General features: G+C 39.0%; 1 protein-coding gene across 1 annotated transcript in view; it reads right to left on the reverse strand.

Annotated features, from left to right (window-relative positions):
• Positions 1 to 25,838, reverse strand: part of LOC126481466 (gamma-tubulin complex component 4) — a 178,004-nt gene that overhangs the window by 113,303 nt on the left and 38,863 nt on the right. The window contains exon 3 of the mRNA XM_050105242.1: positions 18,272 to 18,474. Within this exon, the coding sequence (XP_049961199.1) occupies positions 18,272 to 18,474 (203 nt within the window). The remainder of the gene's footprint in view (positions 1 to 18,271; positions 18,475 to 25,838) is intronic.

Here is a 25,838-nt window from a genome sequence, read left to right on the forward strand (position 1 = left end):
TTTCCACCAATGATCAGAGGGGAATCATCAAAGCTGACACAGCACTGTCAAGTCTACAAATACATCACTGACTCCACTTCCTGCATTGTTGGCCTTCTTGCTTCTCTTTCGTCTTCTTTTGCCTGTATTTACTTTTCCTGTTCTTGTGGATCTCATGATACCAGGTCTGAGTTGGTATTGAGCTTATCTTCAAAGTATTTTACCCATCACTGCAATATTTTTTGTTCATTTCTGATTATCTTATCATTTCTATTTTTACATGGATTTTGCATTGGTTGAAAATTTTTTCTCATCTTTCTAATTGCATAATTGAATTTTCTTGCTTCATTCTGATCCTTTAGTTCTTTTATCTCTAGAAATTTTGCTTTCAGCTATTCTGTTTTCTTTTTCAGACATAAAATAACCATGCACCTGTTGATGGGATAGTATCAGAACTTATAAAATTTGATTGTCACGCAATAATAAACATAATATGAGAAAATGAAAGCATGCCTGAGAACTGGAAAACTGGAATAATATGTCCTATAAATAAAAAAGGAAAAAAGTTAGAGTGTGAAAAATACAGAGACCTAACTTTATTGAATACACCTACAAAATATTTTCCAGGATGCTGAATGAAAGGATAAAGAAGTGAGCTGAAAAGATCCTCAGAGCATACCAAAGTGGTTTCCCGTCAAATAGGGGCATTTATTACCAACTGTTTGTTATTAGAAAAATAATTGAGAAATTTTGTGACTATGACATAGATCTCCACTTCCTGTTTGTTGATTTTAAACAAGCTTTTGATAGTATTGACAGGTCAACACTGTATAACATACTAAAAGAATTGGGCATCTATGACAAGCTAAGGAGGTTTGTTAGTTGAGTTAATAATGAAGGACATAAAGACAAACGTAAAAGTGCGCAAGGGCTTTACCTTTACAGATGGACTGAAACAGGTTGATGATCTCTCTGTAGTCCTGTTCACTTTAGCACTACAAAGTTCGATACAAAAGATTAACACGAGAGGAACAATAATGATGAAATCCAGTCACATATGTGCATATGCAAATGATATTGCAATTGTGGCAAGAGATGTAAACACCCTTTTAAAAAATATATGAAACAATGGAATCAGAAGGAGCAAAAATTTGACTTATAGTAAATGAAAACAAGCTCAAATAAATGGTAATGTCCAATTCTAAGGGAAGAAGAACACCACATGAGCTGAACGCCTCTAATAAATGTTTTAAAGCTGTCAGCTGCTTCCATTATTTAGGTGTCCTCTTAACCAGCAATAATAATATAAGACAATGTATTAAAAAAAGGATACAATCAGGAAACAGAGCCTGTTATGCAAACTTACAGGCATTCAAGAATTCTCTAGTTGCAAGATCAACCAAGTTAAGTGCATACTATTCCCTTGTGCAACCTAAAGGCTGAAAAGGAGTGACACAGAATGGAACCTCGGTATAACCTGAACAGAAATCTATACCAAACACCAAATCAAATACTGGCAGATGGATGCCATTGGAAAAATTCAAATAAAAGCCAAAAAGTTTACTTCTCCCTGAATACCAAGAAATGTTTAACGATGTCTCATCATGTCATTCCCAATCAAAGCATGAAACGATTTATGTTTGAGCATGGCCCATATATCAAATCCATCTGGAATGAATAAACCTTTGTCAAAGAAGCAGTTGTCAATGAGGAGAAAAGGAAATGCCAAACCACACTATAACTGAGTTCTTTCAGTTCTTACAGACACCACCTACATACAAGGTTTCCCAGGAAGAATGGTCAGTTTTAAGGGATACAGCAGAAATGATCACTCAAAACATTAAAATCTGGTAAACATGGGCTCTAAAATGCATACCTTAAGAGCTCTGAGCACTTGTTCAGTAAAAAGAGATGTTTTTCACAGTAGTCAAGATAGACGACTGCTCATAGGTTTCAAGGTGTGCAGTTTAGAGTCCATGTTTACAGGACATTTTTTGTGTTTGGGCACATACAATAACTTTTCAAAACATGGAAAGCAAAGAGCTTATAACAGAAGAGACCTGTTTCACAGTATCAAAGATGAAGAAATGCTCATAGCTCTTTTAAGGGGAATATCATGGATTTGGGTTCAAACAATCAATCTTCAAAAAAATCTTCATCTACTTAGTTTAATCAATGTTATGTATAAATTTTATCTTGATAGCAGCATTAGAAATGTCTTTAAAAAATTAAAATGGTTAACTCCACACTCCAAGTCCCCACCACCTCTTCAGACATTTGCAAAATGGTAATAGGAACTACTAGAGAAGGAAAGTTGCTACTCACCATATAGCGGAAGTTGCACTTGCATGAGTGTGTGTGTGTGTGTGTGTGTGTGTGTGTGTGTGTGTGTGTGTGTGTGTGTGTGCGCATGGGTGTATGTGTGTCTACTGCTGACAAAGGCCTTAATGGCCGAAAGCTATGATTGTGTGAATCTTTTTATTGTGCCTATCGCGGCTCAGTATCTCCGCTATATCGTGAGCAGCAACTTTCCTTCTCTCGTATTGTTAATAGGAACTACTCTTCCTTCAAAGTTGTAGTAGATAATAAACCACACAATGCTCCTAAAGGAGAAGAAAGGCTACATGCTTGATGGTGGAAAACCCCTACAAGAAAAATGCAGGCTTACTCTTTCAAGAAGTATTTGGGAAAATACAAATAATTTAGAGACTATGTCATGGGCTGGACAAACAATTAATTTTCATAATCTATCCTCAGGCAAAACACCAAGACATTATCTTTCCTCCAAAGATGCCTGATTTAAGAACCACACATGGAATGAAATATATTCATGTATGCACACTCTACCAGAACCTGTTATGAATACAATTAACCCCCACTGAGGTAATCTGCAAACCCTGATTTACAGAGGATGTGCTTCATGAGAAAACCCAGACTGTGACTGAAGGTCTACGTAATTTAATTTGGATCAGATGTTCGAAAAGTACATTCTGTGGGCTTAATGTACAAAAAATAGATGTCTTTGATGTCTATGATGCAGTATTATATTTCATTGCAGGAAATACAGGCAGAATTGAAGTGCTGAAGAGACCTGGTGTAAATCCAGGCATGTTTACTGCAAAAACACTTCCCACCATCGATCAGAGGGGGATCAACAAAGCTGACACAGCACTGTCCAGTCTACAAATAGAGCTCACACAGATTATAAAGGAGGAGAACAGAAGCCTAGAGGATTAAGAGTATAAGTATAGAGGACTTTAAAATATGGAAAACCTATTAAATGATGAAATATTTGAACTAAATCTTTAAACTGCAATTTTTCTCAATTTTACATTTTTTGCACTATTAGAAGCCATTTAGCAAGAAGTATATCTACATCTACATCCATACTCCACAAGCCACCTGACGGTGTGTGGCGGAGGGTACCTTAAGTACCTCTGTCGTTTCTCCCTTTTATTCCAGTCTCGTATTGTTGGTGGAAAGAAAGAATGTCGATATGCTTCTGTGTGGGCTCTAATCGCTCAGACTTTATCCTCATGGTCTCTTTGCGAGATAAACGTAGGAGGGAGCAATATACTGCTTGACTTCTCGGTGAAGGTATGTTCTTGAAACTTCAACAAAAGCCCGCAGCAAGCTACTTAGCGTCTCTCTCGCAGAGTCTTCCACTGGAGTTTATCTATCATATCTGTAATGCTTTCGTAATTACTAAATGATCCTGTAACCAAGCACACTGCTCTCCGTTGGATCTTCTCTATCTCTTCTATCAACCCTATCTGGTACAGATCCCACACCGGTCAGCAGTATTCGAGCAGTGGGCAAACAAGTGTACTGTAACCTACTTCCTTTGTTTTCGGACTGTATTTCCTTAGGATTCTTCCAATGAATGTAAGTCTGACATCTGCTATACCAACAATTAATTTTATATAGTCATTCCATTTTAAATCACTCCTAATGCCTACTCCCAGATAATTTATGGAATTAACTCCTTCCAGTTGCTGACCTGCTATATTGTAGCTAAATGATAAAGGATCTTTCTTCTATGTATTCGCAGCACATTACACTTGTCTACATTGAGATTCAATTGCCATTCCCTGCACAATGCGTCAATTCATTGCATATCCTCCTGCATTTCAGTACAATTTTCCATTGTTACAACCTCTCGATATACTACAGCATCATCCGTAAAAAGCCTCAGTGAACTTCCAATGTTATATCAGTATGAGTGCACACACTTATGCAACCGCACGTGCTCATAACTGTGCGCACCCCTCATGTAGTTTCTTGACAGCACAAACAAACCGCTATTAGCTGACACTGTGCACGTAGACAATAATAATGACTAACACTAACATTGGATCACTAATACTACATACACTGAAGGGCCAGAGAAACTGGTACACCTGCCTCATATCATGCAGGGCTCCTGTGAGTATGCAGTAGTGCCACATGACTTGGCATGGACTCGACTAATGTCTGAAGTAGTGCTGGACGGAACTGACCCCATGAATCGTGCAAGGCTGTTCATAAATCCATAAGAGCATGAGGGAGTGCAGATCTATTCTGAACAGCGCTTTGCAAGACATCCCAGATATGCTCAATAATTTTCATGTCTGAGGATTTTGGTGGAAAGCGGAAGTGTTCAAACTCAGAAATGTGTTCCTGGAGCCACTCTGTTGCAATTCTGAAAGTGTGGGGTGTCGCATTGTCCTGCTGGAATTTCCCAAGTCCGGCGGAATGCACAATGAACATGAATGGATGCAAATCAAGGGTCCCATATCACTTCAACTGCATGCACCCCACGGCGTTACAGAGCCTCCACTAGCTTGAACAGTCCCCTGCTGACCTGCAGGGTCCATGGATTCATGAGGTTGTCTCTATACCCATACTTGTCCATCTGCTCAATACAATTTGAAATGAGACTCGTTTGACCAGGCAACATGTTTCCTGTCATCAACAGTTCAATGTTGGTGTTGGCCGAGTCAAGACGTAAAGCTTCATGCCATGCAGTCATTAAGGGTACACGGGTGGGTCTTCAACTCCAAAAGCCCATATCAATGATGTTTTGTTGAATGGTTTGCACGCTGATGCTTGTTGATGGCCCAGGATTGAAATCTGCAGCAATTGGCAGAAGGGTTGCATTTGTGTCACATTGAATGATTGTCTTCAGTCATTGTTGGTCCCATTCTTGCAGGATCTTTTTCCAGCCACAGCGATGTCAGAGATTTGATGTTTTACCAGATTCCTGATATTCAGTGCACACACATGAAATGGCTGAATGGGAAAATCCCCACTTCATTGCTACTTCGGGGATACTGTGTCCCATGGCCCGTGCACAGACTATAACACCATGTTCAAACTCACTTAAATCTTGATAACCTACCGTTGTAGCAGCAGTAACTGATCTAACAACTATGCCAGACATTTGGTGTCTTATATAGGTGTTGCCCAATGCAGCGCTGTATTCTGCCTGTTTACATGTATCTGTATTTGAATACACATGCTTATACCAGTTTCTTTGGCGCTTCAGTGTATAAGTAAGTGTACCAGTAGGCATAACAACATACTCAAAGATTTCTGGATGGAAAATATTCACACACAACAGACATAACTTTTACAAAATGAAGTCCACTTAGGCCATGTGAAATCAATGTGACATGGGCATCCCAGACTTATTATGCAGAGGTTCGGTAACACTTTTAGAATTGCTAACAGGCAAAGTAGCAGAACACATTTAGCAGTAATCTGTCATGGATGTGTGACTATTATGATAATATTTGGCAACAACAGTAGTGCTGACTCTACTTTCATCTCTGCCGCCCCCCCCCCCCCCCCACTTTTTGACAACCCTAACACTTTGTGTTAGATGCATTCCAAAAAGAAAGTGATTGATCCATTTACAGGATTATTCAGTAGTATAGATGATGTAATGATTGGTAGGAAAAAGCAGTGGATGGGGAAGGTGGAAACTAAAGGAAAAGATGGAAGGCTAGGTTTGAGTGCACGTCAAGCCAGTGCAGATGTAATCGAATGGCAGTCACCAAACAGTTAACACACCAAGGAAGAAAGGCTAACTTTGTGCATGCAAAATGATGGAAAAGCCTTGGAGGGGGGGGATGTTGTTGTATCAGGCGCACATGAAGCAGACATAATGGGATCCATAGAGCACAGAGATGTCATAGTGGATTGAAGAGCTGAAATCTGCCGGCTGCTGTGGCCGAGCGGTTCTAGGCACTTCAGTCCAGAACCGTGCTGCTGCTATGTCACAGGTTCGAATCCTGCCTCGGGCATGGATGTGTGTGATGTCCTTAGATTAGCTAGGTTCAAGTAGATCTAATTCTAGGGGACTGATGACCTCAGATGTTAAATTCCATAGTGCTTAGAGCCATTTGAACCATTTTGAGCTGAAATCTGGTTCCAAAAGGCAATGTGTGTGTGTGTGTGTGTGTGTGTGTGTGTGTGTGTGTGTGTGTGTGTGTGTGTGTGCCATAAGCAGAGTCTGTTTGGGCTGTGTAACTGAAAAATTCATCTCTGTGTCTCGTTTTACAGCTTTCTGGTGGAGTAACGTTTCTTTTCATAAAAGCCTGGATCAGGATTTGGTTCTAAATTAGTTTATTATTCACTAAGCGTGAGAAATTTTACAGCAAGTTTGCACAAATGCCACAATTATAATTAATTTTTTGCAATTTTACTATTATTGAGTCAAAAAGATAATTTCTGTTTCTAACAGAATCAATAAAAATATTTTTTCAGGTGACACTCAATATAACTTAGGAAAGGTATGACACAGTGTTGTATGGTAAATTTGTATTTATTCAGGAGAGTTTCAGTCCTTGACCATCATCCAGAAAAAAAGAAAAACAATGAAGCCTTCACAAGCCATACGTCATTCAACATCAGAATAACATCCTTATTACAGTCACAATTACTGTGCACAACAGAATAACAAAGCTTCACAACAAGATGATGTGGCCCATTCAGGGGAAAAGCCATGCTGCATGATGTGTGATGTACAACATTTGAAGGCCTTATTGCTTTTCTTTCCTTCTGGATGATGATCAAGGGCTGAAACTGGTCACAATAAATTTAGATTTACTATACAGTGCTGTGTCATGCATTTACTAAAAAAGAATCCAGAAACTTGAAGTAATTTTACATACTGTATTTTATTATGTGTTATGCGTATGACTTTTTTATGTGCTATTTCTATGTGCTTTTTACCAGCATTGTTATTGTGATATTAATAATCACATTTGGAGCAAAATTACAAATTGTACCACTATAATAATAATAATGGGTTGCAGTAGTATGCGTTATAGTGAAGACATGGTTTCATTATTATTAAAAAATGCTTATTGGCATTTTCAACTATGAAACGAAAACATAGATTGCTACTAACCGTAAAGATGACATGTTGTGTTGCAGGCAGACACAACAAAACAACACTTACACATTAGCTTTTGGCCAAAGCCTTCTTGAGGAAACGAAATACCCATGTATTCATTCACATACACAAGCACAACTCACACACACGACTACCATCTGTGGCAGCTTGGACCAGAATGCCGAGTTTTATTGGAGTTTTCTTATTCAAGTAAGCCATTGTTCTTTACAGACTGTCCTCATTTATTGTCAATTGAAAAAAGATTGTTAAAATCATACTGACATATTGATTTTTTTAGGAATTACATGTTAATGAAAATGCATGATCATCTAAGACTGTCAACCATTAGAATTAGCGCAATTTATGCAGGTTTGCTGTATTACCAGAATTAACCACTCAGTGCTCATGGTCTTCTGTATTCATAAGAATAATAAACATTACATTTTTTTAAATGACAATAAACAGAATCATGTTGTATCTTTTTATTTTAATCTCTACTAAATGAAGTTTGACAACTTATGCAAAATCTAGGAATTACTTTCATAGTTACAGCAATTATTGCCGTCTCAATGAAACTGGTAATTACAGTTTTAAGCAAACATAAAACATTAGTATTACAATCATATCTTCATGATTGGATGTTTTAATGGCAAATTTATAAATACATGAGCATTGTACCCCCATTAATTTTATTTTCTAATTGCTAAATTCAATTTCCTTCTCTACTTTCCAAATTATTTTTATTTACATTATATGAAGATTATTGATAAATATAATGTCATCAAAACTCTTAAGCTGTTCTAGGACAATTGTTTTGTTATGGGAATTCATTTAAAGAAGTCTCAACAGTTTATAAATAAAAAAAATTATGGAGAGTTACATAAATCTAAATTCTTGTTACTTTTTCTGTTCATTCTTCTTCATTCTTGTTCTATAATTAATTTATAATAATGTCACATAGAACAAGGTGTAATTAGATGGATGACAAACACTAACTTCACTTAACGAAGGTTTATTCAGCACTTGCACGTACAACAGCGCAGAGCGAACTGCCTCTGGCCAGAACACATATAGTATGTATACAGCTACAGAACATTCCAGTACAATAATGTACATCTGTGGATACGTCTAGAATGTACTTGAACCGAATATAGAAATTCAAATCGTACAGTCCAGGTGAGTTCTGAACTTACGACCCTTCATGCAACAGTTTAGTATTATAACCATCACACCGTGGTGCTACTTAGCTTCTTCATCGACATTGTTCCCTCCTTAAGTGAACAGCATCTCTGTGTTACATCCTCCCAGTCCGGGAACGAGTCATCAGTCCTGCATACTCCGACTCCCAATGACCGATTCTCATCCTGGCGGTGAACTCAGAACTTATTTTGCCATTACACTCTTCGTCACCTTTCCACTTGTTGCCTGTCATTGGAGCTTCGAATTTATCCCGGGTTGCAGGATCCTTTAAGAGCTTCATTCGAAGGACATCGACCATATCTCTGATCTTTCGTCATCTTGTGTCATGGTCAAAATCTTCAACTTCATGAGTAAAAATCAGACAACTGTCTTACAACCTTATATGGTCTAAAGTAGCACCTGAGGAGCTTCTCAGAGAGACCAACTTTCCAAACAGGAGTGAAGATCCAGACGAGGTCACCAGACTGGTAGACAACAGGGTAGTAGCTCGCGTCATACCTTCAGTGATCGTTTCCTTGAGCCTGCAGTGAGCGGAGTTGAGCTAACTGCCGAGCTTCCCCAGCTCTGGTTAACACCTGGCCGATGTAGTCATCGTCCATGTCATCAGGATGTAATGGAAACAAAATGTCCATTGTAGTCGCCTCATGGCCATGCACCAGGAAAAATGGTGTAAATCCTGTGGTGTCTTGTTTGGCGGTGTTGTAAGAAAACGTCACAAAAGGTAGCACCTCACCCCAGTTGCTCTGTTCAACATTGACGAACACTGATAGCATGTCGGCCAAGGTCTCATTAAGGCGTTCAGTAAGCCTGTTACTTTGTGGATGGTAAGCAGTCAACATGTGATGAGTAATGTTGCACCGATGGTTTATCTCTGTCACAAGATTTGATTGAAAAACTTTCCCTCGGTCCCTAATTAACGACCTTGGGGCACCGTGTTTTAATACAATGTCGTCCACGATGAATTTGGCTACCTCAGATGTTTCAGCTGTTTTCACAGATTTTCAGATAATCAGTGCAAAAAATAATCCATCTATTGCCACTAGCAGACGTTGGAAACCATCTGAGGTGATCAATCCCAACACGCTAGAAAGGCGTTTCAGCTGGTGGAATTGGTATCAGTGGGCCAGGTGGTTTCTGAGGAACTGTCTTCTCCTCTGGCACTCTCAACAGTGCGACACATAGTGATGGACACTCCTAAATAAACCTGGCCAGAAAAATCTCTTGCGGATTCTATAGTACATCTTAGTAAATCCTAAATGTCTGGCCTCAGGTGTGTCATGGAATTTCTGTAGAACATTTAAGCGCATGTGTTTAGGAATCACTAGTAGCCACCTCTTTCCAAACGGATCAAAGTTTTTCTTGCAAAGTAATCCATTAACTAATCCTTTCGCATCCTCTGACTGATTTAAGGCAAGCATAATTTGAGATATCTTGGCATCGTCCTTCTGCTCAGCAGAGAGGTCCTGGACAGCAGCAAGACAGTCACTATCTTCACCAGAGTCTTGATGGTCTTGCAAGGGTTTCCTGAGAGACAAGTCAGCATCTTGGTGTTTTCTTGTACTTTTGTACACTATGGTAATGTCATACTCTTGAAGATGTAGTGACCACCAGGCGAGTCGTCCTGTTGGATCCTTAAGACCTGTCAACCACCAAAGTGAATGATGGTCTGTAACAACTGTGAATGGCCTTCCATAGAGATACTGTCTAAACTTGCACATGGCCCAGATCACAACAAGAAATTCTCTTTCTGTAGTTGAGTAGTTTCTCTCAGCTTCTGTAAGTGTCCTAGAAGCATAGGCTATAACCTTCTCTTTTCCATCCGAAATTTGCACCAGAACAGCAACGATCCCAGAACCGCTGGCATCTGTACGTAGTTCTGTAGGTGCTCTCTCATCATACGGACGAAGTACAGGGTCAGTTATCAGAGTTTTTCACAGCACATCAAAAGAATCTTGTTGAGCACCACCCTACATAAATTTAGCATCAGCTTTTAACAACTCTTGGAGTGGCCCGGCTTTGATATAAAAATCTTTGATAAAACGACGGTAATAAGAACGTAATTTGACGAAGCTTCTCACATCTCTAATACTTTTAGGAATAGGAAATTCCATTATAGATATCATCTTTTCTGGGTCTGGCTGCACACCTTCGTTTTGCACAAGGTGTCATAGCATTTTGATTTATTTTGCTCCAAAGAGACATTTTCTTGGATTAAGTTTCATTCCACCTTGTTGGAGACACTGAAGAACCACCCTGAGTCTTCTTATATGTTCATCAAATGTCTCTGAGAACACTATAATGTCATCTAAATAACAAAGACACATTGTCCACTTCAGGTGACGTAGAAGATTATCCATCATCCATTCAAAAGTTGCTGGTGCATTACACAAACCAAACGACATTACCTTACACTCATACAGGCCATCAGGGGTGACGAATGCAGTTTTCTCATGATCAGCCTCATCTATTTCGATTTGCCAGTATCCCGAGTACATGTCCATGGTTGAGAAAAACTTAGCCCCCTTCACACAATCTAGTGTATCGTCAATTTGTGGAAGAGGGAAACGTCCTTTTTAGTTATATTATTAAGCTTCCTGTGATCAACACAAAAGTGCCAACCGCCAACCTTCTTCCTGACAAGGACCACTGGTGATGCACATGGGCTCTGCGAAGGCTGAATGATGTCATTCTTCATCATTTTCTCCACCTCGTCGCAAATTATTCGACGTTCCATTGCTGACACAAGGCATGCTCTCTTCTGGCTTATGGGTTGATGGTCTCCAGTGCTAATCTGGTGCTTCACCGTTGATTTGTCTAATTTGCTCTTCACCTGTGGATTGAAGCAATCAGAGAACTCTTGAAGAATGGCAAGTAGTTTCTTGTGTTGTTCCTTAGAGATCTGGTGATAGTCGAGCTAGAAGTTCTTGTCTTGTAGTGGTAGTGCTAATTTCGCCCATAGACTTGGCATAGGAGGTTTCTATGATGCTCAGCTGTTCTACAATTAATGGCTCAGCATTTGCTACGCACATGCGTCTTGGAAGGATCTGCAGTTCTCAGTGACAGTTAACTATACACAATTCACTGAATCCATTCTTAAATGAGACGACAAAGGCTGGGATGACCAAGTTATTCTTCATTGATATGCGTCTCTTACATTCCACTACAAGATCCATGGGTTGATGCATGGCATGACACGTGACAGTTACCTTTCTAGCAGTGACTGCAGGAATGATCACTTCATCCAGTACACATAGTTTCCACACACTCGGATGCGCATCTTCCTGTCCACAGTATCTCATCTCATCTAGCATAATCTTCGAGCAATCACGATCTATAATTGGCTGAGAAGCTTTCAAAAAGTCCCATCTGAGAATGACGTCATGACTACACTCTTGTAAGACGATGAATTCTAAGGGCTGTGTATGGCCACTTATGCCCACACGAATGATACATCTTCCTGTAGGGTTTACATATTTCCCATTAGCCACCTTCAGCAGAGATGTTTTGTTGTCAACATATATGGTTTTCTGAAACCGGCGACGGTACTTCTCTGAAATGACTGAATATGATGCTCCAAAGTTTACAAGAGCTTGGGCTGGTTAGCCATCTATGAGGATATCGACGTAGTTTCCTATCATTTTTGTAGTGATTGACAGTGGAGGATTTTTCTCTTCAGCGGCCTTACCTCCAAGGAAGGTCACACCCTCTAGTTTTCTAGGTTTTGGTGACCAGATGATCAGCTGGAGCTTCTAAATGGTGATGGAGACCTTGATAGGCATGTTGGGGAGCGTCCTCTCCAGCGACTAGCTTCCGGCGATGGTGATCTACATTGTCCTGTACCCACATCTTCTTGTTCATCTTCGTTGTTCCGGAGTTGGCATCGGCTAAGATCAGTCTGCTGTCTTCTGGCGCAGGTGTCCTCAAATATCTGCCACCTTTCTCGACAATAGTGCACCACATGTCCCGGTCGCCCACAGTGGAAACATACTGGTTGGTTATCCTCGGTCCTCCAGATGTCAGTCTTCCTTGGTACCCAAACAGGTTCCTCATGCGGCATTGTAGGAATGTAACTCCACCTGGGTCTCTACTTTTTCACCGTTTAAAAGGGAATTGGAGGACGACAGATTGGGTTTAATGTCTCTTCCACTTCCTCCCTTATGACCTCTTGAAGCGTCTCTGTTTTTTTGCTTGCCGTGCAATCTAAGTGACTTCTGAACTTCCTCTCTCACTATCTGATGAACACTCATGAAATCAGTTGCTTCCTCCATCACAGACATCAATATGACGTTTGGCAGCCACTCAAACTTCTTGCATGTAATTCTTTTTTGATGCATTGTCACAATATACTGGCACCATTTTATGAAGTCGTCTGCTGTCGAAACCTCCTTCAGGAGTAGGGCTTGATACATGTCCTCAGCAACACCCTTCATGAGATGTACAACCTTGTCTTCCTCCGTCATTCTAGGATCCTTTATTTTACACAGCTCCAAGACGTCTTGAATGTAGGATGGACACTGTGCCCTGCACTTTATCTTCAGCCTTGCACTTCTGTCATTTTGTGTCGCCAAAATACTTGTGCAGTTCCAGCTGGAATACTTCCCAGCTTGTGAACTTCTCCGCGTTGTTCTCATACCATTGCTTGCAGTGCCCTCAAAGTAGAACAATACGTTAGCCAAACACACCATGTCATCCCATTTTTTAAATTTGGATATATGCTCATATACCTTCAGCCACTTGTTTGGATCTTGGCCATCGTCACCAGAGAACCCGGAAGGATGTCTCATGTGGTGGCACACAGTTGCTTATAAAAGATTACACTTTATCAGCTTACTCATGCAGAAATATTACAGGAAAAGCATGAGTTTTAACACATATTAAGACTGAACACAAGATCGAAAACAATGAGACTGGTACATTTTGTAATGATCAGCACATAGAAGCGTGTTCTTGTGAATCAGTACTGAAAAATAGTTCACTGTTAATTATAACTATGTATAGATCCCCACTGAGAAATTTTGAGATGTATATGAGGAATCTAGATCCCTTACTATGCTATCTTTCAGACAGCAGCAAGCAATTAATAGTCTGTGGTGACTTCCGTCTACATTTTCTTAAGGATTCTGAAAGGAAAAATTATCTGAAAACTTCATTTGGATGCTACAATTTGATCTCATTATTTAACTATGTAACATGGGTGGATAAAGACAGTAGGGCCTAACTGATAATGTTTTCTTTGGTGAAGCTAAAAGCAAGAAAATAGCTGTTTACCTAGCAACAAATGCTCTCTCTGCTAATGATGCACAGTTAGTTAGGATAAATAACATAGTGCCTTACAGTACAGATACTCTTCAGTGGAAATCAATTAGAATAAGTAATGACCCCCACCCCTTAGAGATACCAAAAGTGCTGTAACAAGATCAACTAATATCAATGCCTTAAAGCATCCATATAAAATTATGCCGACTGTTTATCTAGTTGGTAAATTGGCTGGAAAGTTATTTACTGTGCTGCGAGAAGTTGGAGGAGGTCTGGCCCCTACGATTCTTCCTCATATGTGTGACATTGCAAGGGCAGTCTTATCAAGCAAGAGTGGACAAATGAGCATAAGAGAACTCCAAATATGGTACGAGCGCTGCTTTCGGCCAATAACTGGTCAAAATAACATGTTTTTGCTTCATTCCTGGTCTGTGAATAAAAATCACACTTCTTTAGGGCAAACTATCCTGGCTGAAAAGTGTGTGACACTGCAATCCATACCACCTGCAATGACAAATTCAGCTTCTGGAAGCTTGTTTCTTCTGTGCCTATAGAACACGTTATCGTGCTGTCTGCAGCTATGCCTTAAAGGATAGCCACTTTCACGGTAAGTTCCACTACAGATTGCTTCGCATGCGACTGTATGCCATCACATTCCATCAATTCTCACCACCCCATAGGACCAATATGATTCCACATGTGCATTCTTAAACAGTGGATACCTAGCTGAATGTTCTGCATGGTTTGTAACTCCCAAGGAGTTTGCCTTCAATCTTGATAAAGCAAACCTTTGTGGTCACTGTGGCACACCATTTTTCATTCTGTGTTCGTGGTGCAAGTTAATGGTTTGTTTTGAACATTTCTTGTACTTTGACAGTGTCCATTTTGTAAAGTGTAATACATGCATCCCTTATTTTCTATTGCTCTCCTGATGAACGTGGTGAGTCATTAGTAGCTAATATTTTCCCTGTCAAAATTGATAACACTAGACTTTTAAATGAGATTGAACTTGCAACCTCACTCTCAAGGGGGGGTCCCTTGTCAGCAGTTTACAAAGTTGGAGTAGTCACCAGCCACCCAACAAAGGTGTTGCAATTTTAAATCAATGTGTCACACACTGAAGCGAGAAAGACGCTGGTATAGGCATGCATATTCAAGTACAGAGAGATGTAAAAAGGCAGAATACGGCACTGCAATCGGCAACACCTACATAAGACAATAAGTGTCTGGTGCAGTTGTTAGATCAGTTACTGCTGCTACAATTGCAGGTTATCAAGATTTAAGTGAGTCTGAACATGGTGTTATAGTTGGCACACAAGTAATGGGGCACACCATCTCCAAGGCAGTGATAAAGTGGGTATTTTTCCATATGACCACTTCACGAGCATACTGTGAATATCAGGAATAGGTAAAACATCAAATCTCCAACATCGCTGCAGCCGGAAAAAGAACCTGCAAGACTGGAACTAATGACGAATGAAGAGAGTCATTCAACGTAACAGACGTGCAACACCTCCACAAATTGCTGGTGATTTCAATCCTGGGCCATCACCAAGTGCCAGCATGCGAACCATTCAACGAAACATCATCAGTATAGGTTTTCGGAACCAAAGCCGACTCTTGTACCCTTGACGACAGCATGACACAAATCTTCACGCCTTGCGTGAGGCAGTCAACACTGGCATTGGACTGTAGATGACTGGAAACATATTGTTTGGTCAGACAAGTCTCGTTTCAAATTATATCCAGCAGATTGACGTGTATAGGGTATGGAGACAATCTCATGAATCCATGGACCCTGCATGTCAGCAAAGGACTGTTCAAGCTGGTGGAGGCTCTGTAATGGTGTGGGACATGTGCAGTTGGATTGATGTAGGACCCCTGATTCATCTAGATACAACTCTGACAGATGATACATACGTAAGCATTCTGCCTGAGCACCTCCATCTATTCATGTCCATTGTGCATTCCGACGGACTTTAACAATTCCAGCGGGACAATGCGACACCCCACACTTTCAGAATTGCAACAGAGTGGCTCCAGGAACACACTTCTGTGTTTGAACACTTCCGCTTTCCACCAAACTCCCCTGATATGACCATTATTGAGCATATCTGAGATGTCTTGCAAAGTGCTGTTCAGAAGATATCTGCACTCCCTCATGCTCTTATGGATTTATGAACAGCCTTGCGTGATTCATGGGGTCAGTTCCATCCAACACTACTTCAGATATTAGTCGAGTGCATGCCAGGTCATGTTGTGGCACTTCTGCATACTCCCAGGGGCCCTACATGATATGAGGCAGGTGTACCAGTTTCTTTGGCTCTTCAGTGTGTATTGCGATTTTATTTATAACTTTATAGCCTCTACCACGTGACGTTCGTGAATGTTTTTATTCCTTTGGTTTTGTTATAGAACATCTTGCAGAACACCTACGTTAGTGTTAATGCATTGTGAATTGTGGTTTATTTGTCTCATAAAGTACATAATATAAATCATTCAATGCAGATACAGGAGACACGTTAAATTGTGGTAAAGTTTCACCATGAACAAAGAACAACCTATGTTAACAAACAGCACAATAATAATAATAATAATAATAATAATAATCATAATCATAATAATACTATTTTGTAATACATACATCCAGTAACATCTAACACATAATTAGCCTTTGCTCAAATTATCATTTCATCCTCTATGAATTCTTCTACTGAATACTAGCATTTCTGTATGCTGTAGCCTCATTTTTAAAATTTCTGTCTTCGTATTAAATATGTTTTTGTCCATTAACTTGTTGTATATTGTCATCCCCATACACTGTGGAGACAATTCATATAATTTCAACTGCTGTGTGAGTAGCATAAAATTATTTTTAGTTCTTGTGTTATATGTATGGTTAACATGATTCCCCTCAAATAAATTTTGTCAGCTGTGCAGGAAGATTATAATTTCATAATTGTATATGGAGACATAGATGGAACAGTTAGGATTTGTAGTTTTTGAAATAATGAGTGACAAGACACTGTTTGGTGTGCAGTACATATGCATCGGACAGTTTTCTTTTGCAGTTTGAGTATTTAAGATACACTACTTGAACTTCAACAGAAAATTATCCCTTATCTAATGACAGATTAAAAATTAACTACAGTAAGCAATGTTTCATGTACTCAAGTCAGTGGAATTTGCTCGTATTTGCATTGCAAATGCAAAACTGCTTAGTTTATTTGATAGGAAGTCAGAATGTGTATTCCAGTTTAAGTTATTGTCCACATTTAGCCCCACGAATTTGTTCATGTCACCTTCCTTTATAGGTTGATTGTTATATTGTATTTTAAGTTCCGCACATTCTGAATGTTTGGTTTTGAAATGTACCCTATGGGTTCTTGCAGTGTTCAGTTTCAGCCCACTTAACTGGAACCTCCTTTTCAAAGGTATCCAGTGTGCTTACAATGGAGCTCGGAATTTTTCTGCATCATCATCTTCAATTAAAACAGGAGCATTGTCTGCAAACAGAACTGATGGGAATTTATATTTGTGGATAAGTCATTTACATAGAATAGGAACAAGATTGGCCTCAAAATGGAGCCTTAAGGCACACCTTGTGATACTGTACTCAATTTAGAATAATAATTGACTGCATATGAGGTGATAGTTACTCTTTGTTTTCTGTTGTGTATGCATGATGTTAGCTAATTTAGAACACTGTCCTTAATATGTAGTTGTCTAATTTGTAGATAAGCAAGTCATGGGTCATGGAGTTAAAATATTTCGTGAGATCAGAGAAGATACCTGCAACTTTACTCCTCTGATCCAATAATTTGTCTATCTTTTCAATAAAGTTATTCACTGCATCCAGAATGTTTTTTTGTGGTTGAAATCCAAATTGGTTACTTACAATAACATCATTTGTTTCCAAAAAAATTTTCAATCTGGTTTGCAGCTACTTTCTCTAACACATGATCCTCAATGGGACAAAGTTCACAGTGCTGCATTTTAGTTTTTTTTTTCCAAAATGGTGAGTTTTTAGATGGGTAGTAACTTCCAAAACCCATTATACATTTGAGACCCAGTTCAATACCCTACTAGAATCCGCCATTCATGTCATATTATCCCAGTTGTAGACACTAAGCATATATTTGTGTATTTTAGGGGTGGTATGAAAATGCTTGTTACCAAATTAACAATTTGTTCCAACAGTATCTAAAACTTAAAACTATTCTCCATAACAACTGATTCTGAAATACGTTTCTTGTATTCTGTTATTCAATATTAACCAACTCCCAACCCAACACCCCAACTACAATGTAAAGGAAAGAAAGAAAATGCTACTACCAGATTTCTGTACAAGCACTAGAAACTACAACAGTCACCCTGATTTCTGCTTATAACATGCTAACAATAAGAAAAGGAATACATCGATGTAATAAAACAATACAGAGGCATAACAATTACCTGAGAGATCATGTCTTTCAGAACTCTGAAAAGTCCTGAGTACTTCTCTGCCCTACTAACCACAAATGTTAAAGGCAAGTAAGGATCTTTGAGAGCTGATATTTCAAGTTCACTTAGCTCCTTCTCATACGGTTCCAGCACTTCATCCAAAGCATTGCAAAAGGCACGAAGATACATTCCACCAGATGAAAATTCCTTCTTCACTGAAAAAGAAGAACTCTTATGTTAAAACGGAATATAATTCCTTAACAAAAGGGATATAACAGTCATTGTGTAATGCCAGACTTCAACCTTACAGTTGTAAGAAGTAACAGAAGTATCAAAAACATCATCTTCACAGATGATACCTGTAGCAATAAATTTATAGGTATCACCTCTATCAAACCATCAAGAGCAGTACAATTTGTAAACCAATACAAATGGTTGTACATCATATGCTGCCACTTCCGTACATATGGCACCTTATTCTAGGTGCTACTGTGTATATATCTGCTAGAATACTAATAATAGCTAAGAGGCAACAAAAAGGGTAAAATATGTAATCTATTATACAAAAATGAATCACTCTGAGTGGACTGAAACAAAACATAATTTGTTTAAGTGTCAGATGCAAACACAGTGCTAAGTAAATAAATTTATCAGCAGATTTCAACGTAGCAAGGTGGAATATATCCACTTCCCCTAATCCCTCTCCAAACACAAATACAAAATTTTCTTCTTTTATCATCTAATCTACATACAACAGATAGTGGAAACTTCAAAATTCTTTTAAGATTTAAAGTTTTTCCTGATTCTTTAAACAACTTACAATCGATTGATTACAACAATGTATTTTTTTTATGGAAATATTTTATTTGGAGAAGTATTCAGTACACAAGACACAGTAAGATCTTGTGCGTTGAAATTGTGAGTGCGTTACAGGAATGATATGCCTTATTATAGAAACTTAGTTTTCCTCAATAAAAAGAGGACTTTATCTTCTTTCAGATTTATGTAGTGCAGGAAATATTACTATTCAAAACTGATGTTTTGCAAGCACCACAAAAATCAGGTATTACCAAACAATAGTGTGTTTTTGTATCAAGAAATGTAAATGATTCCTAAAAACTATTACTGTTAATGAAGTATTACAGACATACAATTTTGTTTCTGAATTACCTTGCTGGCAGTACTAGAAAACACACAACATTTTTCTTGTCTAAATCTTTGCACACAACTGCACAACCAACCATAAAAGCTATTTATGGAAATACTATCCAGTAGTTAAACAAATCAACTTAATTTTTGAATGTATATAAATATGGCTGTAATTCCTTGTTTCCCATTTTATTATTGAAAACATAGTTGAGCTGAACTTCAAATTTTGGAAATAATTTTTGAATAATTTCCTCTATGCATATAGCACAAATCACTACATGGGCATAATTGACAATGTTGTAGTCAGCATCTGCCGGTAATTTAGTCACAGGTGGCCAGCCAGCCAGTCAGTCAGTCAGTCAGCTGCAATTAGCAAGTGTGAATGTGGAAAATCTGTGAAAGCTGAACACTTGTAAAACAGTGTTCGAGTTGGAGATGACAGCAATATACTCGAATTACTGATTATTTATACATACTTATATACTGATATAATACTGTTAATATAGACTGACAATGTCAGTGCAGTTCCTAATACAGCAGGTTTCCATATTTTCAGCAGGCTTTTACTGGGTACTGAAATCACCATTTTTCACACACTCTATTAAATAAACTTAACAAAACAAAAATTTATTATTTTGGTATAATGGGGCTGTGGTTTTACGTGGCTCTTTACAAAGTAATTGCACTTTGTATGATTACTTACTCCTATTTATTTTTGAATACGTATTTCATTGAGAACATCTCTGTGACAGTACAGATGTCGACAGTATGCTTTGTGTATTGTCTTTGGAAACTAACTTGTTCCACTGACACACACAGTATGTGCTGTTGACAAAAGTAGTGCCTACTTTATTCTTCACACTGAAGATTGCATTCAGAAGTGGTCTGTTCTGTATCAGGTTTGTTTTTACGGCAGTGTTAGTTCTACGTTAACAGTGATTCACAGCAGTACAGATAGTTACTGATGAAGAGCGCAATGTTCTTCTACCTCTTTATTGTGATAGAGAGAGGTGACAAATTTTGCTCAGGATCTACAATTTACCATTATTCAACCTTGCTCACCTTATTATTTCAGCAATCTCACCAATATCTTCTGACTGCACTGCATTTCTCAGAGTGCTGCAGTTGCTGCTGGAAGTTCATAGTACAATCCAACAACCAGTTTTTGAAATAATAAATACAACTAGTCTCATAAACACCATGCATATCGTCCTCTCATTTATAATTACCATAAATAACACAGTTGGTTCAGTGTTGAGAACATCACAAATACACTGATACAGACTAAGTCCAAAAATGATCTGTCTTAGTTATCAGATTCCAATTGAATATCTAGATAATAAGATTTGCCTTGTTCCTGTGACGCCATAGGCGTTGTCATGGCTGCTCTTCCTCCCTGTCTCACATCATACCTCCACGGTAGAACCCAATAACACAGAATAAACTGCCTAACCAGCACGTACCACGAACATGTTGAGATGTCTACATCAACCTGGTTTGCAGGTACATTGCATCCATTCATTACATAATGCCTGTGCATAAATTTAACATAGATCCAAATAACAGGTTACACTAATTTATTACCCAAATAAACTTTTTACAGTGGTGATCATTATTTGTCAATATGGTAAATGCTTGTGCAACACATCACTCCACCAAAGTGATTTCTTACAGTACAAGAATTGTACTCTTACATAGTTCACTGACTGCAGTGGGAGAGCAACATGACAAGACTATGCGAGTTGCTCCTGCAGCAATGGCAATCACATCACAGTACTGTTGCATCTGTCTGAGGTTGTTGCATTACGCCATGTTTCATGTCGGCAGTGAGCCACCACAGACAAACAAAAGAGAACATAGAGGCAAGTGGGATTGTGGAGCGGGAGGGGGAAAAAACAAAATCAGAGTAGGTCTCAGCAGTGATAAATTTAGGTAAAGAAACTACAACAAATGAAGTCAAGGTGGTTGGAACTTCCACCACAAAAATCAAGATCATTAACATTAAACTTAAAACGTGTCTACAGCCACATCTACATCTACACCTATATATACATCTACATGACTACTATGGAATTCACATTTAAGGTCTTGGCTTGAGGATTCATAGACCCACTTTGAGACTATATCTCCACTATTTCAGTCAGGAAAAACAAACACCAAAATATGGTCCACAAAATATTTTCACATTTGGAAGAGAAAATAGGTGACTGGAATTTTGTGGAAAGATCTTGCCACAAAGAAGCCTTTATTTTAATGATTGCCATCCCCAACTCATGTACCAGATCTGTGACACTCTCCCCTATTTTGGGATGATACAATATCCTTCTTTGAACTTTCCCGATGTCCTCTGTCAATCCTATCTGGTTAGGATCCTATATCGTACAGCAATACACCAGAAAAGGATAGACAAGCATAGTATACGCAGTCTCTTTAGCACAACTGAGTGATCTCCAAACAGGGTGGGGTAGACCATTTCCATCGCAGGGATATCCAGTGGCAGCTTGCTCTGCCATCTGATGATGGAGGTAGACCTTAATGTTCTCTACAGTGGTCGAGTTCTAGCAATGAAACTACTTCTACATTTCAAAATGGTTCAAATGGCTCTGAGCACTATGGGACTTAACATCTGTGGTCATCAGCCCCCTAGAACTACTTAAACCTAAATAACCTAAGGACATCACACACATCCACGCCCGAGGCAGGATTCGAACCTGCAACCGTAGCAGTCACGTGGTTCCAGACTGAAGCGCCTAGAACTGCACGGACACACCGGCCAGCTTTCTACATTTCAACTGACAGATTACAGCTTGATGATGATGCAGCAGATGATGGGGATCACTGATCTACTTTGCCCTCTCCACATCAGCAGCAATGACCTACGTGCTGTGGGGGGAGCTATTACAACAATCTAGTAGAGTCTGTCAACTGGAGTTGGCTTCATACATCCTGACAGCATTCAGACAGTCTCACTGACTGCAGTGTCAGCTTGTTTGGTGTGAGCAGATCCTCACAGGTGACATGTATTATCAGCTGACATACACAATGCAAAATCAGACTTTTCAGGACATGAGGCCTAGCTTCCCAGTTGATAACCATGAACTTCCTCAAAATATTGTTCCTTGCACTGCTCTTCAGTCTGGTGCTATGGCAGTGTTTCCTGAAGGACAGTGTATGATGAAGATTAACACCAAGATACACAGGTGTTGGGTAATGTTAAAGTCGGGCACGGTACACCGTTTGTATGATGGTATGACATCCATTCTGTCATTTGACAAGCCAGGACATGATTGAAAAGTATGGCTATCGAGAAGAGAGAGCATGTGCTATTAGTGAAACAGTTTTATATGAACAGCAGCAAATAAAGTGCTGCATTGAGAAAGTATTGTCAACTGAAAGGTCTGAGGAGAGGCCTGACATCATTAAATGGTTTAAAGATCACAATAATGACATGAGAAGGCACAGGTGATCTTGGTGTGGCACATGGAAGAGAAAGGTGTCCTATCCCAGTGGAAGTTATTGCTGTTGCTGTAACTGAGCATGCATCATGTGCTTTGGGTAGTGCTAGTACTCATATGGTGTCATGAGAATTGGCCATTGTAACATTATGTGATTGCCTTATCATTTTAAATCATTCACTAATCGAGCAGTCGCTCGGCAACAGCTACAGTTAGCAAATAATGTTGCGAGAATGTAAAAGGTGAACGACCTGTGACCTAACTTGTTTATTGTCGAAGCGCCGTCAGAAATGCTGTGAGTTATTGACTTTGAAAACCGCGGCGCGAAAAACGGACAGAAGAAGAACACTTTTTTACACTTTTTTTTTTTGATGTACGAGATATTCTCGATGAACAGTTACTCATTCTTCTCTTGTCTCCTGTAACGTGTGTCGGACGCGCATGTCTTGCCGCCGTATTATTATTGTTAAAAATAATATTGTTCTAGTGTAAAGTAAATGTGTAATACTAAAAGTGCCTAGCAGTAGATTTATTGTGCGACATGTATGTGAAAACGTCAAAGGAATTGTTTTCATTACGAGAAGTGCCAGTCAAAACGGCATCCATGTTAAATCCTTTATTGCAGTGTAAGTTCGTCTATTAATTGCCATAAATTCAGATTTAAATGGAACTGGTGTATGGACTATTTATTTAATATAGAATCTATGTCTCACTCCTTCATGAAGTTATTTAATTTTCTTTATGTTTCTGCCAAACAGAGAGTTCACAGTCACGAATTCTTTCGTCGAAATCGGACGGAAGTTGTATGCGGCGAAATATTTTCTCCGCGCCATATTCTATTGGTAAATGCATGATAAACTACGGTCCCTTAGGAAATTCATGTTGAGCTATCCAAAAATAATTATATTTTGAACAGGCATTTACTCTCTTCCGCAATGCAACTTCCGACTGATCAGACGATCCAACAAGAAACAGCCGCACACGGTCGGCGTTCGCAAATATGTTTCCACCGCTAATTATAGCTATATGTTACAGCACAAAAGTAAACATTGTTATAATTAGCGGCTACGAACGGGGACATTTATAACTGTATGTTTATGTATACACATTACGTAAACATATCGTTATACCATTCCATGGTCGACAGTGCAGACAGTTTTGCAGTCTATTTTACACTGGTACCTATATGAGATCCAGACAGTGCAGAAACTGAAATCTAACTATGTGCAGCAAAGCTCTGAATCTACTCTTTGATTCCTGGCACAGATCAAAACTGATGACATGTGGCCAGAAAATATTCTATGGATGACTAGGCAGAGGGTGCAGTGACCACATACAACTGCTGAATTCGGGGTACTGTTAAACTGCATGTTGTGCACAAAGAGCCGTTGCAATCACCGTATATGACTCTGTGGTGTGGATTCACACACACATTTATTCTTGGTCCATTCTTCTTTGAACAGAATACACTCACAGGGCCTGTCAGATGTACAGTGACAACTGCACTTTACTGACATCTCCTTGTACATTATGCGATTCTTGGTCTGGAAGAGCAAGCCTGTGAGGAAATCACAGTTTTAATCCAAGATGCAGCAGCACCTCATGTCACTTGCCCAGTGAAAGATCTGCTTAATGCAACCTTCCACGAATGTGTTGTCATCTCCTGAGATTTTCCAGACTTTGGATATCTAAATAAACACATTTTCCAGGAATATATTCAGTCTTTACCTGATCCACAGGCCAGTATACAGGAACACATTGTGCAGATTCCACCATAATTGCTACGAGCAACTGTTGATCACATTGTTTTATGGACGCAGCATCTTGTCATTGTCTCCAGTGCTCATATTGATCAAATTGTGTATTTGGGAGTTTATAATAAAATCAACATTATGCCTTTTCACTTATTTTACCTTTTCTGCCCATGTCCCATTCCCAATCCATTCACTGTGCCAGATTTGCACCTGGTGGCAAAAATTGAAACTAATTGTTTCCAGCTTAAGTCAGTACTATATTAACACATTAGGATATCTACAAGTTTCACTGCCATACAATAATTACAGCTCACACTGGACGTCAGTGAGCAGCTGCACTTTTATTACAACCTCTCACTACTTTGCCATGCGACAACCAATTAGTGCCAGGCTTCTCTATTCTGTAAGTGAAATGCGCACATTCGAGTCTTGTTGGGGTTTGCCCTCATAATAAGGGCCAAGCATATCCAAAGATGAAGTCAACTTTTCTTCTCCCTCTTCAAACATTTTTGCTTGAGCAGCCAGTGGTGTATCATCAGCACATATGAAATGCCTGGATATGTTGTAATGAGCTCATCATTGGTCTAAATATTAAAAACGATGGGAACGAGTGCAATGCCTCAAGGCAATAATACTTTTGTATGCATCATCTGCTCTTCTTATCCCGGACAAAGATCTGCTACCTTATATTCTTCAGGAGAGTGCCTAAGAGAGATGTTAGTTGGTAACCACTGATGAGCTCAAATTTTCTTCAGAAACTTTCTGTGATTGATAGTGTCATAAGCAGCTGATGCAGTGATAAAGGCAGTTCCACTTGTTTTATGTTGTTCAAAACCATCTTCATTGTCTTGAGTGAGGTTCGGTATCTGACTGCAGCACGATTGCCAAGGTTGAAAACCAGTAGTAACTCAAAATAGCAGACTGCAGGTGAGTGGTGTATGAGAAAGAGTTTTTTTTTTTTTTTTAACCAAATTTTATTTTTCAAAGAAGTACATTTTCTACAAGTATATTAAAATGCTGATTATACCTCATTATAAACCAAGTTATCTACAAATAATTACCATAATTAACAATGTGAGACTATTGGCACTGGTAATTGACTGGTAGAGAAATTTATTAAAGTATCCTGCAATGGCTGCTTCTACCTGTTAATACACAACTTACTCATTCCACAATCCTGAGAACTCTTCTTCATGGCAGTATTCACCAAATATGATGAAT

This window comes from Schistocerca serialis, chromosome 5, assembly GCF_023864345.2.
Source record: "Schistocerca serialis cubense isolate TAMUIC-IGC-003099 chromosome 5, iqSchSeri2.2, whole genome shotgun sequence".
NCBI lineage: Eukaryota > Metazoa > Arthropoda > Insecta > Orthoptera > Acrididae > Schistocerca > Schistocerca serialis.